Source organism: Condylura cristata, unplaced genomic scaffold (assembly GCF_000260355.1).
Source record: "Condylura cristata isolate star-nosed mole 26May11 unplaced genomic scaffold, ConCri1.0 scaffold00011, whole genome shotgun sequence".
In the NCBI taxonomy this organism is placed as follows: Eukaryota; Metazoa; Chordata; class Mammalia; order Eulipotyphla; family Talpidae; genus Condylura; species Condylura cristata.
This window is the reverse complement of record NW_004567112.1, coordinates 2105284-2127009: the sequence shown is the minus strand read 5'-3', so window position 1 is coordinate 2127009 and position 21726 is coordinate 2105284. Positions and strand designations below refer to the sequence as shown.

Genomic DNA, 21726 nt, shown 5'->3' with positions numbered 1-21726 from the left:
GCGGCGGGGTGGGACGCCCCCGCGGGCACGCTGTGGGGGGGCCTGGGCCGGCCGGACCGGGTGGAGGTTGGTGGGCGCTGGACACCGAGCCCCTGGGCTGTGCGGGCAGAGGCTGCAGGAGCCCCGGGCTGACAGTGAAGCTGGAGGCCGGGGCGGTTGTGCGAGTTGTCGTTAGCCCAAAAACAGCCCCAGCTCGCCCGCCCCAGGCTGCTTCCAAACGTTACTGAGGTTGGCATCGGCCTGGGACTGGGCAGCGGGCTTGCTGGAGTTGGCATTTCCTTAACAGGCCACGGTTGACTCCCTGGTTTCTTCTCCACTTGCTCTGAGTACAGTGGAGAGCGCTTGGCCAGTTCCCCGGCTCGTAGCAGGCCTGTGCCCTGGCACTGTTTGGGTCCCGGCGCCTGCGGGGAAGCAAATGTCCAGCAGAGGCGGGTGTTAGCAGCCAGCGTTCTCCAGGCCTGGCATGTTTTTGTTGTTAGAAAGGTTAGGGTTTGTTTTTTTTTTAATTACCTCCTGGTGTTCATTAAAATTTCACTCACCTTTGCAATTAGGGATCAGCTTTATTTCTTGGAGGCAATGAGGTGAAGAGCCGAGCCGTGGTGAAATACTCTTCTGCCCCACCGCAAGCAGCGTTTGCGCGCCTGGAAGAGAAAACAGACTTGAAACTCCCACCAGCCAACTGGCTCCGAGAGAGTGCCAAGCTCGGGCCCGCAGGAACCACCATTCTCGGTCACAGTAAGAAAAGCAAGCCGTTTTCAAGGTAAATGTTTCTTGCCTGTTGCGTGACGCCCACCGCAAGACTCTAATCCGTGTTTCTGGTTGAATTTGTGATGCTGATTGACTTGCTGAGATTTCTCTTTACAAAAAGATCATATTTGACTTTCAAAGTTGTTTTCCCCTCTAATAGTAGGAATGACTTATAATGTGAAGGTAGCAGTTGAATACGCTTTTTTCAAGTCTGCCTTGTGTTGTTCACAGTGCTGAGTTCTGAGTGCTGAAAGTCTTGATCCACTTTCCTTACCTTGACACATGCAAACAAGAATCAAGTGGCCATGAGGCAACTCGCCTTTCACGAGGCTTGACTGCCTCAGTGGAGTCTCACTGAAGGAGGTGTGGGTCCTGGTATCTGAACACGCCTGCTGTAGAGACTCCTGTGTTGAGTGACCTTGTCCTTAACGCTAGCTAGAAATTCTGCTGGCAGGATTTCAAGTTGAGAGTCATCTGGGGCCTCAAAAGAGAAAAATGTACAAAGTGTTGCTTTCTTGCAGACTGCTTGGGGGGGGGGGTGTCTTTTTTTCCTTCTCAGTGGTTGACCCTGAAGCATTTCCACATAATGTGTGGCAAGAGCCATAAGCACATCAGTGCCTTATGAGATGGTAGTAGAAGTTAAAAGCGAAATTTGTAAAATGTTTGTATGAGCAAAAAGGTGGACGTAGCCCAGAAATCTTTTAGGCAGTTGGCTTAATAAATTGACATGTCAGCACAGTGGAAATATTATAAAGTGGTTTAGGTAATAATTCTGTTCGGTGTGTAGAAACATCACCGTGTTAAGTACCTCCCTTAGCAGGTTTAATTCTCCAACGCCTTTTTGAGTTGGGTGCTCATTTCCTCACATGGAACAAGGGAGCTTAGAATGGTTGGGTAATGTGAGGCCGTGTGGCAGGTCATCAGCATGCGGCAATGCAAGGCGACTAGAACCTGGGTCTCTGCCACTTACTAATAGAAAAATAAGGACATCAGCTGTCATTATTTTCAGGCTTGGAGATTATAGTTCTGCCTCGCTTGGTATCTAGCACAATTTGGTTGCTCAGTTTACTTTTTCCTTTTCTCCTGGATGAATTGGTGTCAGAAACATTATTTCTCTCTTGTTTGGGAGGTGGGGTAGGAAAAGTGGTATTTCACTAGCACACAGTCCCAGAGACTAAAGTCCTGATAAGTGTTTCCATTTCTATTTTTATCTCCCTATTTTAAAAGAATATCTTGAATTGACATTTCTAATATGAGATTTTTTTATTATAAAAATACAAATAATTTTATTTTACATGTTATCTGTTAATTGCTTCTATTGCTTATTACTGTAGAAATTGAATCCAAGATGTTACTGGTTTTTTAAATCACACTGTCTTATGTACCACTGAGAAAGAAAAAAATGCTGACCAGCTGTAAGGGTAAGAGGCATACTGATCTCAGAGATGTTAGAACGTACACAGACCCCAGAAGCCATGCGAGGCTGTATCACACCACTGTGAGCACAGCCTGCTAACCCTGCCCTGTTCCCCCAGCTTTGGTATGGCGTATGACTTCATTGATTCGGTGGGAAATGATGTGGATGTTGTCTCAGACTCTGAAGTAAGTATCCTTATTCTGGAATGTAAGTGGGGTGTTTGTGATGGGGATTTATAGCATGCTGTGTTCTGGAGCTGTGAAAAATGAGTGATAAAAAGATACTGTTTGATTACTGGGTACCTTCTGGTTAACAGCACTCCTTGTCCCATCTCCTTTCACAGAGGGAGGTGCAACCCTAACACTCAGCATGCTGAGGCCGGTGTGGGTGGGTCTGCCCTAATGAGAGCAAGTACAGCTGCTTGTAACTGTGGCTGTTAATTTGCATTGTGTTACCCGTTGAGAATTAGAAATGATATTTCTGGTAAATCCTCCTGGTGATTTGGTCAGTTTCATCTGCCAAGCTGAAAGCCTTGGCCAGCACACCAGTGTGACATACACTTAACCCCAAGAAAATCCTGGCATAAGAAAGAAATACTGACTGTCCTTTTCATTAGCTCCCTGGGACTGTGTAAGAGTAGGTGATTCTGACTTTTCAGCTGTCTTCCTTGCGGTCGTATGTGGCTCTTGGAGAGTTTGTGTGACTCTAGGCAAGTAAGTTCATTCTTTAAAATTGGGAAGACTCCAGAGCACATTGTACAGTCTTTCTGAACTGTTTTTCCCTTTAACTTTTTTAAGAACATAAAAAAACTCCTGAAGATCCCTTACAGCAAATCCCACGTTAGCATGGCAGTACACCGCATCGGAAGGACGCTCTTACTGGACGAGCTAGACATTCAAGAACTCTTCATGAGGTCATCTCAGGTAACACTTGTCATGAAAAACAACCAGAAAAGCACTGTTTTAAACAAAGGAAGGAAATGATTGTGTTTTAAAGAAAGTCCAAAGGGGAAGTGTAGTTGAGTACTTCAGCCATGAAATGAGAAATGTCATGCAAGATAAAGAAATTTTAATACGGGGGAAAAAATGGGAAGAAGCCATGATTCTTGCAAAGAAAGGGGTAAGACCAGTGAAGAAATGGTGAAAAACCTCAAATTAATTGGTACCTCTGTTAAAGAAATTCCCGTGAAACATGGCCAGCAAGAATATGAAAAGTATGAACTGCTATTCCAGTGAACATGATTAGAGTTCGCTTTCTTAAAGCAGAACTTCTCACACTGCTGCTGGTACTTAGCTGTGTCCCCAGTTCGTGGGGGCCGGAGGCTTCCGTCCGATACAGTAACAGCCTGGCTGTGTCTCTAGGCCTGCTTATTCCCCTTTTCTACTCATGCCTTGTCTGGGACAGAACATTCAGTCCTGTCAGCCCTGTGGGCTGCTCTTCAAGGAATATTCCTGTGGTGCTTGGATGAAGGAAAATAGCTTGCCGTGACGTACTAATTAAAAAGACCTCGATTCAGGTCAGTTTGTGTGTGTGTACTGGTCACCAGGTGAGGTCTTGGTACATGACCATGGATAAAGCACAGTCTTCAGTTACACACACGAGAGCAGACCATTGCAGTCCAGTGCGCACGGCGGGGCTTACGCCACAGCTCATCTCTCCTCGCCTGGCGTGGGGAGAGGAGGGCGGGGCTTTCCTGAAGAGGTGGTAGGAATGGATTTCAGGAAAACAAGTGTCTCATGAAGCAGCATACAAAAAAGAGTATTTTCTGTAGAAGAATACTAGGTAGCAAGCGTTTGATGTCTGTTGTATTAACTTTGATTATTCAGACTGGTGATTGGACATGGCTGAAAGAATTTTATCAACGACTTATTGATCAGAAGTGGCAGAGGAAGAAAAAGAGCAAAGAGCACTGGTATCAGAAGGCGATTCTCTCCAAGTTTTTGTATTACAGGTACCTGGCTTGTTTATCTGAAGCAAAAATGAAATTCTGGCCTCAAATTTGGCGCATGTTCTGCCACTCTGATGATGTTGACTATCGTCCTAATTGCCTTTTTTTTTTAAATAAGATTTGTGCTTGACTGAAGGATCAGTCTGTGGGAGCGGTAGGCAGGTAAGCACGGTCTCTTGTAGTAACTGATGTCTCACTCCCCACCTGGCCAGCATCAATGGTGACGGAGCTGCGCAGCCCGTCCCCTCCACTGCCGACCAGCAGGAACCGTCCAGTTCTGATCAGACGAGTGACTCCGAAGGCGCTTCATGGCCGGCCCCCTTTGAAATGCCAGCTTCCGTGTCCGAGGACCCCAGCGCTTCCAGTCAGGTCAGTCGGTGCTTGGGTTCCGACTCCAGACGCCGCCTGAGAAGGCAGAGCCAGGGCTGTTCGTTGACAGCATCGATTGTCTTGTTCTCTCTTTAACAGCAAGAGCTGAACAGGTGTGAACAATCCTCTGAATTTGACTTGCAATTGAAAAGTACACTTCTTCATGTTTCAGAGTTGTCAGTGGCTGACTCAGTCAGTTTTTTAAAAGTAATTCAGCATTTGTATGGGTTTTTACCAGCACATGAAGTAGCTTACCAGTAGCTTACGGTGCTGCTGCTCCTCGTGAGCCGTGCGCACTGTGAATGCTGCAGGATAGGGTGGAGAGGCTTTGGCTGTGAGGGAGGCGGGAGTGTCCCTGCTCCCGTGCCGGTTGGTAACTTAAATCTGAGCTCCGTCCCTAACCGTTAGTGTTAACCCTAAAGTCTCTCTTGCGATTTGCTGGATGAAGTTTCAAGGCTCAGTCCTCATTGATGTTATAAAACTTTTAGACAGGAAGAGAGTAGAATGTGTCGCCCGTTTTCTCTTACTATGTTCTTGGTCTCTCATTGTTTGTTTGTTTTTTGTCCTTATTATGTCTGTAAAAGAGTAGAGTAGTCCCATCAATTGCATGTCTGTTTTGAGGGTAACATGTCGATAAACTTGAAGATAAAAGTAAGAGCTTTAACTGCTCAGCTGTGCTTTTCATCTTGCTGTGTCCTCCCAGACCGAACATCACGCAGCCAGATGGTGTCTGCACAGATCACAGGCCCCTCGGAGGCAGGGATGGTTAGCTCCAGCAGATTTTGAGACCCAGAAAGCTCATTAAGTTATGTCATGAATTTAAGTTTTTTCTGAAGTCAGATTTTTTTCAAACTTGGGAAAACTGTCAGGACACAGGGGTAATCCTCGCCCTGCAGGTCCCTGAGTGGTGAGCCGGGGCTGGGGGTGACCAGAAGCACGTCTGGCCGCGCCCCGAGTGGTGACTGGCCAGTTACGTGGGGGATTTACTTTGCGGGTGGTGCTCCTGCTGTGGGCCTGGCCATCCTGAGTGTGGCTAGAGGAATCTGACAGTTTGCGTAGCATTCCTTAACTTGCATCACTCAACGCAGAAAGGCCACGTTGTAGGAACCATCCTCTCCCACCACCCACCTTTGCCACTCACCACTCTGTGCACACCTTGCTCACGGGGTGCTGTGAAAGTCTGACGGTGCTGACTTGCTGGAGGAAGTGGGCTGGCGCCATGTCACGTCACTCAGCCTGCACCTGATGGCGCCGGACGCCGGTCTTCCTGCTCACACAGTGCCCGGCATGCGCGGGGCCCCCGTCTCTAGTGGCCTGTTCCCAGGAAGAACTAGCTGCCATACAAATGCTCTAAAGTTTTCTTTATTGAAGTGGACTAACTTGCCCGGCCTACGTGTTCAGGTGGGCGGCACAGTGCTTCTGTGCCCGAGTGGGCTGCGCTGTGACGGCCACTCAGACCTGCTGCCCTCACTGTCCCCTGCCCCCTCCCTAACCCTCTGCTGGGCCCTTAGCTTTTGGTCACCATCACCTTGTTCTTTAAAGTGGAGGCATTTGTTTTTGTTTGTTCGCTTATCTTGCCCACTAGTGAAGTCATAGATGTTTGTCTCTGTCCACTTGTTTATGTCACTTAGCCTAATGCCCGTGAGGTCCATCTATGTTGTTGCAAATGGTGAGAAAAGTTAGTCTCTTGCAGAATGTTTTTTTAAACAGGCCATGCTGCACAGATGTCCACCATGAGATATTTATTTTGGTTTATAATTTACCACCTCATGGACTCTCTATTTCCAAAACTAGTGTGAGCCTTAAACAGTAATGGTGCTTAATTAGGTGTCTGTGCTGTGGCCTTGGAACCCAGCCTCTGCTGAGATAATAACCCAGGCCCCAAGTTCCCCCTAAGCAGCTACCTGACAGATGCAGTTTGGGATCCATAGGTTGATGACTTGTCTGGTCAGCAACGAGTAAGTTAAGCGGGAAGTGGTTTGAGGACACCTTGGGGAGACACGAAGGCGCAACACAGCCGTGGTCCTCTTCCTCATTCTCACTGTGCCCCACCCTGATTCCACTTGTCTGTTTCACAAGTGGGTGCTGAGCTGCCTAGCATGTGCTTGTGAGGAGAAGAACCGTCTTGGGCTCTGCGCAGCACTGAGTCATGTTTCTTGGTGACAGTGGTCCTCAGGCTTGGAAACCAGTGGAGGGCTGAGTTTACCTGTCATATGTTTGTCAAGATACATTCTGTGGGACGTAGTAAGAATCGAAAACATCCTGAGAAGAAAGCAGTTGAGAATGCTGGGTTATACCCAGGTGAAAGAGGCTTTTCCTACTCCAGAATCTCTTAAAGGCCTTTGTTTATGGTAATCATTATTGCTGTTCTCCAAAAACGGACCCACAGAAGCAGCGTTTGACATACCTGGCCCTGGAGAACTTATTCCATGTTATATGCCCTAAGGGGAGCCTGTTCCCAGCAGCCTGCTGAATGTCCTAAGTTCCTTGGCGATTAGAGGCAGGATGAACATGGTGGATTTGCATTCACCCAAACAGAAAAACAACTTTAAAAGCTTGAAATGATTTTTAGTCTTACACAATTGAGTAGGTTCTAAACGTGGTTAGCTCATTCTAGTAGCTGTGGTAATAGCTGAAGTAAGCACATAGTGATGAGTTCATTATTATGATTCACAAAAATAATGAGTTGTGTGCTTGAATGTCTAGATGATCTCTTTAAAAATAGATCATTTAAAAGAAATACAGCAGCAGAATCACTCCTTCTCCTTGCGCTTTTCACAGGGAAGTGAGCCTCTTGAACCCTCATACATAGTGGGGCATGTGGCCTCAGCACCCAAAGAACAAAACCTGACTACTTTATTCAATGACGGGGAGAACAGTCAGGTATGCTTTCCACAGCGCCCCCGTTGAGACCTTAGCCCCCAGTCTGCATCATTTAGAAATGAGTCTGAATTGGAATTTGCAGGGGGAACATCCACTTGATCTGAAAATTGCCCTCTGAACATCTGATCGTGTAGCTCTGTGACTGTAATTTACTTTATCTCCTTTGTCTTCTCTTCTTGCTAGTCTTTCTGTGGATGATGGTGGGGAATTATGGATTTTCTGCTTACTATATAGTGATAGTTCCTGTTTTATTTTAAATCAAAGGGGCTTAAAAATGACTTTGTTCGGAACATCTTATGGACGTTTGAAGACATACATATGCTAGTTGGTTCCAACATGCCTATATTTGGAGGAGGCAGATACCCGGCTGTCAGCCTGCGTCTGCGGTAAGACAGAGCTTGCTCCCTGTAGGCGGCGCCCTTCTCGCTTTTCTCTTGGCAGTGTCACCTTTTCCTGGGATTTCTCAGCTCCCTTTTCTGCTGATTGTAGTGGCCCCAGTTAGGAAGGGCCCTCTTGCCAGCACGAGCTGATAGCGCTCCTGGCCAAAGCTGGATGGAGTCTGGTCTGCTCAGCCGGCTTAGTCTTATGTCTGAAGCTATGAAGTGTGAGACTGTGGTGGAACTTGTTTAGTTAGTGAAGGCAGTGGTTTTTACCAGCTTTCTGTTACCTGGTTGGTAAGCATTTTCTGCACACTCCAGGCATACTTATGTGCCATTTGGGTGTTAACCTGAATGGTAGTCAGATGAAAATCTGATCCTCAGAACAGGTGCGTGCAGTAGGCTTCCGGTCTCCTGCTATACCCCTTAGCCAGTTGGAGACCCCACGTGGAGAGATGTGACAGACCATCACAGGGCGCATGTGCCTCACCAGGAGGGAAAACTGTGGCTCTCGCTGGGAGGACTAGATCAGAATATTTAAATGGGAGGAAAGTCTGAGTGATTTATTATGGGAGAAATGCCTGCATGATTTATTTTGGAACATCTTAATTAACCAAAACAACACTGAAAATTTTTTAGGGACAACAACAAACCAATCAATGTGCTCACTGGAATTGACTATTGGTTGGACAACTTGATATGCAATGTGCCAGAGCTTGTGATGTGTTTTCACGTAAATGGAATTGTACAGGTAAGATGCAGTGTGACTCCTGGTAACTCTTGAGCTCAGACTGGTTGGTATAGAGGACCTTACGTGGGGGTTTCACAAATGTACTAAAACCTACATATCCAGACATGTAATTTTAGTAGTTACTTTGCAGACGTATACAGCAGAAGTGATTAGTCAGTGCACAGACACTTGCTGGGGTTACGCAGCGCCTTAGGGAGGAGGCAGTGGTTGGGGGATAGGATAGCCTCCATCGCGAGTTACTGCTGAGCTTTGTTCTGAGCACTGAGGCACTTTGCCGGCCTTATAACTGTTGGGAGGGAATGAAGACTAAACTTTGGCTACTACTCAGAAAGCTGTACAGTGGGAGAGACCAGGCGCAGTGAGACAAGTAGGAGCGAGGAGGTCCTGGGAGTGTCGTGCTCACACATGGAGCGTGACATCTGAGAAGGGGCCATCTCATCTGTTTTGACTAGAAGTGCTGTGTTGTTTTTAACATTTATTCTTATTTATTCATACAAGAACTGGGGTATAGGCCAGAGATGCAGGGGTGAGAGTGGGGAGCAGAACAGGTTGATCTACTGAAACACTGCTGAGGGGAGCAGCGGGGAGACAGGAGAGGTCTGCTGCATCATATGTGGGTCACAGCCTGGGATTGAACTCAGCAACAGCGATGAGCGATAGCTTGAGAGTGCCGAGACTTAACTCCTATGTCATAGGGAGGCCAGAAGTGCCACGTTTCAGGTAGATCTTGAATGATAGAGCACACCTCAAAAACAAGATGGATTTTAATAGGTTAGTGTAAGTAAGTGAAGAGATTGAGAACAAATCCAGTTAGGCCACATGGGATTCACGTAGCAGCACACAGGACAGTCACAGTTGAGAGATGGAGAGTCTTGGATATGGAACTGGTTGAGTTTTGGTAGTCTGAAATCAGTGAAACCTTTCGACCTGGGAGATGAGACTTGTTACAGTGGCTATTTACTTGGCATGACACATTGGACAAATAAGAGGTTGGCGATAAGGAGGTTGGATGGGCACCGTCCTGCTTTCTGCAAGTGCCAAGTACTCAGTTACAGGGCCTGAGGGGAATGGATGAGAACAGTGGGTAGCATTGTCATTTATTGGGGGTCTTACTTGGTTCCAGACACTTTGCTGAGTGGCTTTTATGCATTACCATATCTGGTCTTAGCTTTTCCTGTGCTGTCACTTCTGCTAGAGAGAAAGGATCAGGGGGCTCGGAAGTCAGCCGCGCCCCAGTATTAGTGAGTGGAGGGGCAGCCGTCGAGCTGGCTGCCGCCGGCCAGCATGCTCCAGACCAGTGCTGTCTGACATGGCAGGTGCATCAGAAGTGAATCACTAGTGGTCTCTTACAAAAGACATTTCTTGGGCTCTCGTATTTCTTTATGGGGGTAGGTCTCTAAAAAAAAATAAAGCTTTGTAAATGATTCTGAACTGCACTTGTGATTGAGAACCACTGTTCATGTTTTTTATCCTAAATAGCACATTTGCTGAGAAGGGGAGGGAGAAGCCTCAGAAGGTAGTCAGGGCCCAGGGACCAGAATAATGCTGCCGCTATCATGGCCCCAGATGGGAGCGGTGCCTCGATTCAGGCAGGGAGGTGCTATATATGTTCATGTTTTCAGTGTGAGGAAACATAAAAATGTCCAGTGAGCATTTTGAAGTTGTAGTCGTTAGAGAAAACAGAGCCAGAGAAGTAAATGGAGGCGCCATCTGCCAGCTTCTATTCCAGTTTGTCCCCAAGGGAATCGATCAGAGAGGCGGACGTTGGAGCCTTTCCCCGGGTGGCTGCAGAGGGAGGGAGAGGCGCGCAGTGCAGCCCACGGTCGGGGAAGGAGCGTTCCAGAAAGGAGGTGGTGACTTGATGAACCCGAGTAGATGAAAATTAACCTTTGACTGTGTTTGGTCTTACCTTCCAATTGCTTTGGAGTTTCTAGCCTTCAAGTGCTTCAGAAAATGTGCAAAGAGGAAGTTAGGCAGTGTGAGCAAAACAGAAGCCAGAAAAAATATGGATAATGGTGGTATCCACACAGCCTTTACGGTCAGCCCCTCCATTTCTGTACGGGAGTCAAGGCCATAGCTCCAGAGAAGTACAGTGGTGGGGGGACGCTAGAACTGGAATAGATACTTCAAAAAAGCTTACTGGGGGAAGTCTGTCTTCACCCGCCACTCTTCTGGTTAGAAACCGTCAGACGGACACAGGAGTGCGTGCCCGGAGCTGAGCTCCAGAGCGGCCATACTGCCACGCCTCAGAACAGCCCGGTGGCGCGCCAAGGCCCCTGGGGTGGGGGCCTGGCACCTCTGAGAGTTGGGGTGGTGAGGGGTCAGAACCCAAGAGCCCCAGCTCTTGTGCTGCTTTGGCTCCGACCGCAGGGCTGGTGCGGGAGATGGCTCTTGAGTAAGTGCTGTACTGTAGCCCAGATCTCCTCAAGCCGCCTGCTGTCGATGTTTTACAGAAGTATGAGATGATAAAGACAGAAGAGATTCCCAACTTGGAAAATTCTAATTTTTCTACTAAAGTCATAAAAGACATTGCACAGAACATTTTATCATTTCTGAAATCCAATTGCACCAAAGAAGGACACACCTACTGGCTCTTTAAAGGTAGGCCGGCGGTGGGGTGGGCCCCGAGTGTGCGAGTAGCCAGCGTACGATGAGGGTCTCCCATTCTCTGCAGCAAGTGGCAGCGACATTGTGAAGCTCTATGACCTCACCACTCTGTGCGAGGAGACCGAAGACAAGTACCAGAACCCCTTCACCATGCCGGTGGCCATCCTCCTCTACAAGTGAGTGCCCAGCACATGGTGCACGTGGGGGTACGCTCAGCCACTGTTGCACCAAGGCTGCCAATCGCCGTGCATTTTGGTTTGGATTTTTATGAAGAAATGGTGTGAGAGAGCGAGTGTGCGAGTATTCACTAAAGGGGGGCGGGGGGGAGGTTACAGTACCGAGTTTATTTCTCGGCGCCTTTCTGAGGCAGAAAGGCAGGGCATGCCTAGACTGTCTTGCAGAGGACAGCTGGAGAGTGAAGTTGATGTAAACGTTTTTTCAGGGTTGCCTGCAACATGATGATGAAGAAGAACCAAAACAAGAAACACTATGGGACTATTAGAACATTGCTGCTCAATTGTGTTAAACTGTTGGACAAAAGCAGACATCCTCAAGTAAGGCTCTCACCTGTGTGGCTTCTGAGAAGTCTGGTGTTCTGGCAGGGAGCTGTGGTGGGAATGCCCGCGTGGGCGCCAGCCAGGCCCTGTGTCGGAAAGCAAACCCGTGCCTCTCGGGGATGACGGTGAAGGCAGGATGTTGGGCACTTGTCTATGGACTAAATATTAAACTATTTCAAATAAGTAAAATTCATCAGAAGTTACTTTTTCAATGTACTGCTAGAAAATTTCCTATGTGGCTCAGTGGGCGTCTGGGGCTAGTCTATATACCGAGCCCTTTTAATGTAACAGCAGTGCTGGTTTTTTCCATTATCATTATTAGAATGTGGAAAACTATCTTGTGGCACCTTTTAAAATCACCATTTATAGGAGTGGACCTTGTTAAATACCTGTAAGGTTCACCTTCTGAGCTGCTCTTAAAATAATCTTACCATGTACCCCACAGCTTTCCAGCTCCCCCTGCCTCTCAGTTTTCTGAACTTGACAGTTGTATTTTTCTAATGCTAGTTGTAGCCTATTTGTCAGAAAAGGTAGGCTATTCAATTTTTTTTTAAAGATACAAGTTAAGTGTAGCCACATCCAGTTGGATAGATTCTCCTGGAGACCAAACTCAGAGAATTCTTTTGAAGAAAAGTGGCAGAGCACATTTTGACTTGAATATCTAATTGCTGTGTTGGTATTCCAGTGAGATGTGGTGTTCAGTGGGAATTGAGAGACTTCTGTATGTGAAAGTTGGTATCTGTGATTAAGAGTGATGGACAAGTACTAATTCAAAGAGATAGGGGCGGGCCTTTCCCTTTTTCAGCTTTGTGGGGGTTCTTCTGTAGAACTGTAGGTAAGAAAGTAAATATTAATTGACCATTAGAGATAAATACTTAGGAATTCATAGCTTGTGTGGAGCAGGTATCTGGTTTCTCAGCTTAGTTATGATACTTTACATGCCAATTTTTTGTCTCTGGTGAAATAAAGTTGCCATCTTTTAGGGAGTGAGAGCTGGGTTTGGAATAATTTCAGAAACGTAACTCTTGAGGGTCTTACACAGCGTGTTCAGGGTATTGGCAAGTTGGACTAGAACATTCTCCGGTTATTGTTTGTGAGGGAAATGGCCTGTGTTCAGAACTACAAAAACTCATTAGTAAAATTCACACCTATTGTGTTCAATTTGGTAACAGTCATTTATACATGTTTCCTCTTTTCTTTTTATAAGATTATTGCTTCAGCCAATTACATGCTTTCAGAACTTTTTCAGTTGGATGAACCTAAAAAAGAAGAAAGTTCAGAATCTCCTTTAAATGAGAATTCTGATGAAAGTTATAGCGAAGAGGAAGAGGAGATGCCAGACAGTGATGAGAATGGCCCCGACAGCACGAGTTCTGACCCATCAGATGATAACAAAGCAGTAGCTGTGATTAAGTCTGTTGGCGAATTGTCAGTTCCAGAAAAGTACAAATCCATTCATCAAATCAGAGTGAGTATACTGAAATTTTATCTGTGCGAAAGCAAACAGTTATTAGTTGAACATAGCCGCTCAAAAAATGGCTTCATTTCCGTAATTCTTCGTGGTCCAGGGTCTAATGATAATTAGTCCTGTGACGTCTTGGACTTAGTTATTGCTTCAGGGGCAGTGACCCACATGCCCGCCTGAGGTGGGGTGTGGAAAGCCCACGTCAGAGCCGTTTCCGCGTGCAGGTTTCCTCTCCAGTAGCAGTGTGGCAGGTCTTCCTCATCCCTGGCTGCTGGAAACGGTGCTGAGGGGCCTGGTGAACAGGCAGGAGAGGAGGGTCAGTGTCTGTCACTGGTGGGTAAGTGGCCCCTTCTCCACGTGCTCGGTGACTGATGGCACCCAGCCATGCCCAAGCCCGGCCAGAGACCCCAGCACCTCCCTGCCCTTTGTGCTTCCACAGCTAGATGGCCTCGACCAGGCCTCCACCATCATACTTGTCCAGACAGTGAAATTAGGTTTCAGTTTTCTGTGATTAGATCCAGGTCAGCCAAAAATGAGTTCTGGCTGAACTAAAACGAAAGCATATTTATATGATGATTTTTAATTGAAGCTGAGTTAACTTTCAGATGGGAACTTTGAAATCTAAGTAGGTTTTCGAGACCTTTCTGTTATCCCACCGCCTCTGGTCTCTCCTTTCCCCTCTGGCTTACCCCCATCGTCTGCCCGTTTCTCGTCTCAGACTTGAACTCAACCGAGTACCTTCTCAGTCTTCTCCTGACAGCTTCTTTCTGAGCTGTAAGTCTTGGCCAAAACGCCACCTCCTCCAGGAGACGCGACCACCCTAGCCAGCACCTGCCCTCAGCTCCTTTGTGGAGGGACCTGTGCCTGGGCGCCGTCTATCTGCCTCCTTTCCCTGGAGCACGGGTGCATAAGGGTGGCCGCTCTTGTAATTCCCGTATCCAGAACAGACAGTGGGTGCTCAGCCGGTGTTTGACTGTGTCAACTGCAGGAAAAGTTAGTAACTGTCCATGTAAAGTTTAGTAAATACTTTCAGCTTAAAGTTCTCACAGTATATGAGTAAACGTTTTTCTGATTATAGACAGAGTTCTTCATTGCAAAAGCTGCACATACTGTGATGTAGGGCCCTGGACTCATGGTAATGGCATGTGAAGCCAGTGTGGGTGTACAGTTGCCGCAGACTTGAGCACTTTTTGGCACCTTGAAGCACCAAACCAAATGGAGTGTAGTGTTCATAGAAGCACATCACAGTCAGCACCGCTTTGTCGATGCTGATTTTAAAGAACAGTCGCCCTGTCTCTAGAACCTGTGACCGCTGGGCCTCTTGGGCACATTATTCAGCCTCTGTGCTTGCTTCTCTTCTGTGAGAGGAGGACAGTAATTTCAGCCTTGCAGCTCTCACCAAGACAAAAGGCCCTGCAGAGGCCCTTACACTTAAAGCCGCTGGCGAGAGGGAGATGGGTAACTGGGTTTGCTCCCAGTTACGTGTAAGTTACACAGTGAGGCCATTGGTGATCCTTACTGACTCCGTGATCCTTACTGACTCGCTGTTAAATCTGTGCTCCTGCTAACTGTTACCAAGTATCAGTCTCATTAGAAATTGAGCTGACCTGTTAAGAGAAAGCTTTTATTCATCTAAACGTTACCATGTAGATTCTCACTTCTTTGTAATAGAATTATTTCTGCATTTTCGAGCACTGACAACAACTTGAAGGCTGGAAAATTTTTGTTAAGTTTTTGTTAGTGATGCTCATATCAATTTAAACTGCGGTTAACACAGTAAATAACTCCTACCAGATAACCTCACTGAGCTGAGCCCCAGGCCAGTTTCGAAAGTGTTCATTTGCAGACTTTAGTGATTCCAGGCGAGAAACCGCGGGGTGCGGCACTGGTGGCGTGGTGATGATTCTGTCTGTCTCTGCAGCCGAGCTGCGCCTTTCCCGCGTGCCACGACACGGAGGAGCGCTGCAGGCTGGTGCTGAGCTACGTGCTGGAGGCAAGTGCAGATCTGCTGGGGGGGGGGGGGGGGGGTGGCTGTGCTGGGGTCAGGCTGCTGGGGCTGGCACCGGAGTGCTCCCTGCGAGAGGACGTCTGCTGTGATTGGTTTTTCCCTCTAAGCATGAATTGAAAGTCAAATTAATTTTCTGCAGCTCTTCAGGTTAAGTGTGGCTTTTAGTCTGTTTTCAAAATACAAATTCTCCGACACGCATATAGTTGTCCAGATGTTGCTTGATGTTTAAATGTTTTCATCTGACTTTCACTACATGTATCCGAAAAAAATTTTTTTTTTAATAAAGGGCTTAAAGTCTGTGGACAGCAGCATTGAAAAAGCAAGCGGCCTTCCCGCGGCTGACCCCAGCACTCCCATCCCCTTAAAATATGAAGACGAATCCGCAGGGGGGGGTCCTGAGGGTCTGGAGAAGCAGATGGCCTTGTTTTTGGACAAAAGTAAGTTGAATTGATGTGCAAATAAGGCTTTTTCAGTAGCACACTATACTAGTTCCTTACCAGTGGCAGATCTACCTCATGTCAAAGCATTCATTGAAAGGAGCCAGGAAAGGGCACCACGTGACTGGACAGTGGGGGACAGTAGCCTTTCATTTGAAGTATAATACAAAGCAGGGCAATTTTGGCCCTTCTTAGCTACTTCTGATAAGAATATAAGGAGCCGCTGCTTGTCCTTCCCGCTGGGAGGGACGGCTGTCCTCAGCCTGGCAGGGTTGGCCTAACACTTCCGCCTCAGTAAAGCAGTTGCATGTTTGGGAGCACAGACTCGAGCCGAGTGCCCCGCTTCAGGCCTTGGCGTGCCGGGCTAGTTGTTGCACGCCTGCTGGCCTTGCCTTCTTTCCAGATGGAGGCGGCGGTGCTGCCAGCCGGAGAAGCAGTTACAGGGTCGCGTGGCAGTGGACCAGGTAGAGGGGTGGGCGGGTGATCGTTGAGCGTCCACAACTGGTCGTGTCCCGCTGGCGCTTGGCCAGCTAGAATTGCCGCTTACAGATGGTCTGACGTGCTGCCAGGGACTGCCCTTCTTGAAGAGCACGTGGACTTTGAAGTAGAAGTGTTGATGAGTTTCTCGTTGGTTTTGTTCTCAGCTGTATTCTTTTTCTAACTTGAATTCCCCCTCATTTTTATTTAGTTGTTTTAAAGGTGTTTGGAAAGCCTGTGGTTTGTAGTAATACTAGACTTCTCTCCTTTATTAACATGGGGGGAGGAAGGGGTACTTTTCCAGGAAGCCTGTTTGCGGCGCCTGCTGGGTGCCTGGGTGGAGGTGGAGCAGTGAGGACGACGCACGGGCCGCCGGGCACCTCTGCCTTCGCCCAGGTGTTCTCTGAAGTGCCTTTCCTGTCTCGCCCGTCCCCGCCCACTGGAAATCCTGCTCAGGTGCCCACGTTCCCTGCTCACCTGTGTCCTCACTCAGGACCCCCGGCGCCCTCACTGTACATTCTGTGAGCGTGTCCTGAAGCTGCTGTGGTGTTCTAGTATTAATGGGGTTAGTGCACACTCATTTGTGAGCAGAGACTTCGCACAGTGCCTCACACAGAAAGTGTGTAGCAGAGGAGAAAGACACTGGCGCAGATTAGACCATGAGAGAGACCAGTACTTTCCATTGCTTTGCAAGACTCGCCCTGTTTCTGATAAAATGAGAGAAACTGAAGTGGGACGGTGATGTTCCCACAGATTGGGTTCTTACTGACATAATTGCCTAGTGTCTCTGTGGGAGCTGGTGTCACCATCCTCCTGGCCAGTGAGGTCTCTAAGGGAGGGCACCAGGTGACTCCTGTCCCTGTTTCTGGTGCCTAACTCTCTGTTCTTTTGTTGGATAAAGTAGATGGCAGTGGTCTCGGCTTAGCGTAGAGCATAGAACGCTAGACTCTTCCGACCGAATGTTCGGACATCGTATTCCTGCTGGAGAGATCAAGACGAGAGACAGAAGGGGGTGTCCATGCGGGCAAGAGCAGCGGCTCGCCTTGCTGGGGCAGCGTGGGAGTAGCGGGAAGGTGCCGAAGGCTCGTGCCGAGGAGGCGGTGCTGTGCACACCCGTCGGCGAGATGCCGCACAGGCCTCACTGGGCCGGAAGGCGGGCGGGTGGTGGGCCGAAGCTGCCCCGGGAGCAGCAGGCTAGGTCGGTCGTGAGTATTCAGTACGGCGGTGACCCGGACGTGGTGGCAGAGTGCACGGCTGCAGGGGAGGGAAGCCTTGCGTGTGTCAGTCAGTAAGTTATTTTTTTACAGTGAGACTTAGCATTCAGATAAAACGTGCTGCCTTTTCCTGGTGTCCTAGTGGGCTCCCTTCAGAAGGGTCATTACTCCAGCCAGTCGGGAATGATCCCTGGTTCTTGGCAACATAAAATGAAGCTCCAGCTGATTCTCAAGTCGTCGAAGGCCTATTACGTTCTGTCGGACGCCGCCATGAGTCTGCAGAAGTATGGGCGAGCGCTGCGCTACATCAAGCTGGCTTTGCAGAGCCACGGTGAGTCCTGGGAGGGCGACCGGAGCGCCGAGTCACACGGAAAGTTTACTCCTGTTTCTCTCGTGAGTTTAATTGCAAAACAACTCTTCAAGTCTTACATGCCCTGTCTGGTATCTTATTTTCTGCTCTGAAAGTTTTAATTTAATTTCGCTTTGAGCTACATGAAGCCATGTGTGTATCTGGCAAGATAAACTCAGCGTAGACACAGCGCTGCAAAGCTCTCCGCGAAGTACTCTGTGTCCACGAGCGGTCAGCGTGCCTGAGTGTCTTCTCCCCACCGCGTCCCGCAGACACGTACTGCTGCCTCTGCACTAACATGCTGTCTGAAGTGCTGCTGTTCCTGTCTCAGTACCTGACACTCTGCGGGGACATCCAGCTGATGCTGGCCCAGAACGCCAGCAACCGCGCCGCCCACCTGGAGGAGTTCAATTACCAGACCAAGGAGGACCAGGAGATCCTGCACAGCCTGCACCGGGAGTCCAGCTGCCAGGGTGAGTGGCCAGGCGCACGGCGCGTCCAGCTTGTGCGCCGGCTGCATCAGGGAAAGCGCCAGTGCTTGATGTTGCTGTCTCATGTCACTCGTTTCTTGAATTAAAAGTGAGTGTGATCTTGTGTGTTTGTATAAAGTGGCTTGGAAAGGACTCACCGCGCAGCTAGAGCTGAAGTACGGCCTGAGAGCAGTGACTGACTTCATGCAAGTGTCGTCCGTGCGGTTTCTCAACAACCCTTAGTCTGCTGGCAGGCGATAGCTTAGTCTGGGAATGGAGTGAGGCTGTGCCCGTGGACGAGGTCATTGTCCTCAACCCAGTTCGCAGCTGGCTGTCTTAATAGAGCTCTTGTCTGGGCATTGTTTGGCCCCAAAACCGGGAAGGAGAAAGAGAATCAAATCCGGGCAACAGGGCCCTGCCCCCCACTCAGTGCAGTGACAGCAGCCCCCCCAGATGAAGGCAGGAAAGGCGGCGCAAGATCGTCTTTCCTGCCACGTTTGTGCTCTCAGGTTTGTTTCTATCACTGGCTGTCCCCTTCCCCAGAAGTGCATAGGGAAATGTATTTTCTAGTTTTTGCCTTTTTTCTACCCTTCTCTTTACAAATAATCATTTTAATAGACACAGTGGTGAAAACTCAGCGTCTCCACAGCACTCACGTTATCTTCATTTAAAGCTTCCTTTGTGAGGTGGATACTCTAGTTAGGGGTGGGCCAAGAGTCCACGCCCTGGCGCCCCCTGCGCGCCCCAGTCTAAGGCTTTGTGCTCCATTTCCCACTAGTCTCAGGCGTGACCAACTGCCGCTCCTTCAGCGAACTAATGCCCTGAGCTCAGCAGGCCGCCGTACACCACCAGCCTCTGGAAGCACGGAGGACTTCCTCTCTGGAGCTAGTTCTGTCGTCAGAAGGGCAGAGCTAGACCAGTTCCAGGCAACAGTGGGACGCTGTGGTCTGTCCGGTAGCTTGTGGCCTGGTCACTGAACCCTGGGGCTCGGTTGGGGTTCAGAGGCAAGAGGAGACACTTGAGTCAAGCATTCGTACACTGAGAGAATGCTGAGAGTCCCAGAAATACGTACTTTGAACTTAAGTTCTATCTGTGAAACCCCAAATTACTCAGACACGAGGGGCGTGTGGTACCTGCTGACGTTTCCCTTTCTCTCTCAAGGCTTTGCCTGGGCAACTGACTTGTCCACGGACCTAGAAAGCCAGCTTTCAGTTAGCTGCAAATGCTACGAGGCTGCGAACGAAATCTTGCAGTTCAGTGACTTAAAAAGCCAGAATCCAGAGCACTACATCCAAGTGTTGAAGAGGATGGGAAACATTAGAAATGAAATCGGTGTGTTTTACATGAACCAGGCCGCTGCACTACAGAGTGAGAGAGTCGGTGAGTTTCTTTGTGACCCTGTCTTTGTTGCCGAAAGACAACAAAGTGTTAGAACACTCCCCTTTTATTTCGTGTTCAAGCGTAGAACTTTGGGGAGTGATTGCCATAAAGGGGTGCAGCGCTAGACATTGGTAAATGCTCCTTAGTAAACTAGATGGAACACGTCTTCCCTTGGAGTTCAGTACTTGTGTCCCCGTCCCGATCAGTTCGGCGGTAATTGCACAGCCAGCGTGTGCTGGTTCTGTGACAGACATGGCCCTCCAGCAGGAAGCCAGATACGAGCACTGATGTCTGGGGCAGTGTAACAGGACTGGAGAGGAGAGGCTTAGTGAAGTTGGGGGTTTCTTGAGATACTTTTGGGAAGAAAGCATATTTACTTATGCACACAAGAATTGGGGTACAGGCCAGAGGTGTGGCAGGTAAGAGGACTTTCTAGAGACAGAGGGGAGCAGAACAGGCGGATCCACTAACATCTACAGCTGAGGGGAGCAGCAGGGAGGTAGGAGGGGTCTGCTGCTCCCTGGCTGGGGATTGCACTCATGTTGCAGTCGCCAGCAATAGCTTGATAGTGCTGGGGCTTTAACCTCTGTGCCACCAGCAAGGTGCAGAAAGCCGATTTTGGCCACCTTGACTGGCCTGCAGGATGTCCAGGACGACAGGCAGTTGGGGAACGGGAACAGGGGTTGCCTGACTGAGTAGAGCCAGAGGTTTTGGGCCACTGGGTGTTCAGAGAGCAGTGAGTGATCTTGTGTGGTTCAGGCAGGGACCGTTGGTTCAACTGGGCTCATGCTCAGACGCACCCGAGGGCATGGGGGTGAAGAGGAGGTGTGTGTTTAGGGCTGTTGGGACCAGCAAGCCGCCAGTGGGAACCATCCACAGGGGTCAGCAGGAGCCTCGAGAATGGATGAGTGTGAGGCTTTGACAGGCAGCGAGACGGGGAAAGGGCTGAGCTAGAGCCGCAGCTACTGGGACTCAGTGGGTCGCTCTTGGAGCACCTGTGCTGCTTAGGAGGCTCTGGGGCGGGAGTCAGACACCCGAGAATTAGAAGAAGCAGATTGTGCGACTTCAAACCCGCGGGGCCACGCCTTTGGAGTCCTGGTAAAGCAGTGCTGTGCCCGCTGTCGGGACTTCCTCGCGTTATCAGCAGGTTGATGTGGGGGGGTTGCGTGTTCTGTTCATCAGCCCAGTCTGCCATAACAAGATTCCACAGACTGGGCGGCAGCAGAAATCTGTTCCTCGCGACCTAGAAGCAGCTGTTCCCAGATTAGGGTGTCGGTCAGTCGGGCGCTCGCTCGGAGGCCTCGCCTCGCTGGGCTGCACACAGGACCTGGCCACGCCCCACGGGCCTTTGGTGTCGCTTCCTCCTGTAAAGACACCAGGCGTGGTGGGCTGGGGCCCCTCTCCTCCCCGAAGGCCCTCCCAGGTGACAGCCCTGCCGAGGGCTAGGGCGTGAGCGTGCCTTTGGGGGCCAGCGCGTACTAGCAGTCTCACAGCGGGAGGTCCGGTGGACCCCCCCCCAACACGCATACAGCAGCTTACAGTTTTGTTTTTTGTTTTGTTTTTTGTTTTGTTTTGGTGAAGTGAGCAAAAGTGTGTCTGCTGCAGAGCAACAGTTGTGGAAAAAAAGCTTTTCTTGCTTTGAAAAGGGAATTCACAACTTTGAGTCAATTGAGGATGCAACAAACACTGCTCTCTTGTTGTGTAACACGGGAAGACTCATGCGGATCTGTGCCCAGGCTCACTGCGGGGCGGGGGACGAGTTCAAGCGCGAATTCTCCCCAGAGGAAGGCCTGTACTACAACAAGGTAACACGCTTGCTCACACCTGGCCTCATCCACTTACACCTAGTTGCCAGTTAAACTTCGCTGTTGTGTCAGTAAAATCTAAAGAAAAAGTAATTGCAGCTGCCCACAGCACAGCCTAGCCAGGGGATTTACTTAGACACTGACGTAGGGGTGCTGGTGAGGAAAACATGGTTACTTAGTAAATGGTTTTGATGTGATCAGGTAAAGGTTAAATGAATTAAAGACTGACGAGGAGAAGTAGTATTTGTAAAGGTATTTAGAAGAGGATTCGGGCATAAATTTATTCGGCTAGGAAAGGGCTTTCCCAGCCTAACGCAAGCAGAAATCCCAACGTAGAGCTGGGTCGTGTGTGAAGTGCAGTGTTGCCCTCAGCAGAGAGCGCAGTGGAAAAGGGCGAGTCCAGTATGCGCAGCAGGCTGGCGGCCAGTGAGCCTTGCACGGCAGGAGCATCACTCAGACGTTACG

General features: G+C 49.1%; 1 protein-coding gene across 3 annotated transcripts in view; it reads left to right on the top strand.

The window, feature by feature from the left end:
* EDRF1 (erythroid differentiation regulatory factor 1) overlaps positions 1 to 21726 on the top strand; it is a 30890-nt gene that overhangs the window by 522 nt on the left and 8642 nt on the right. For 2 of the 3 annotated variants that reach the window (XM_012723830.1, XM_004680958.2), the window contains exons 2-19: positions 552 to 760; positions 2283 to 2349; positions 2962 to 3087; positions 3991 to 4115; positions 4325 to 4481; positions 7263 to 7364; positions 7629 to 7750; positions 8381 to 8492; positions 10946 to 11093; positions 11167 to 11275; positions 11542 to 11653; positions 12864 to 13124; positions 15043 to 15114; positions 15416 to 15566; positions 17400 to 17588; positions 17879 to 18079; positions 19238 to 19456; positions 21038 to 21261. In XM_012723830.1, coding sequence (XP_012579284.1) covers positions 552 to 760; positions 2283 to 2349; positions 2962 to 3087; positions 3991 to 4115; positions 4325 to 4481; positions 7263 to 7364; positions 7629 to 7750; positions 8381 to 8492; positions 10946 to 11093; positions 11167 to 11275; positions 11542 to 11653; positions 12864 to 13124; positions 15043 to 15114; positions 15416 to 15566; positions 17400 to 17588; positions 17879 to 18079; positions 19238 to 19456; positions 21038 to 21261 — 2706 coding nt within the window. The remainder of the gene's footprint in view (positions 1 to 551; positions 761 to 2282; positions 2350 to 2961; positions 3088 to 3990; positions 4116 to 4324; positions 4482 to 7262; positions 7365 to 7628; positions 7751 to 8380; positions 8493 to 10945; positions 11094 to 11166; positions 11276 to 11541; positions 11654 to 12863; positions 13125 to 15042; positions 15115 to 15415; positions 15567 to 17399; positions 17589 to 17878; positions 18080 to 19237; positions 19457 to 21037; positions 21262 to 21726) is intronic. The other variant, XM_012723831.1, reaches the window with a different exon arrangement.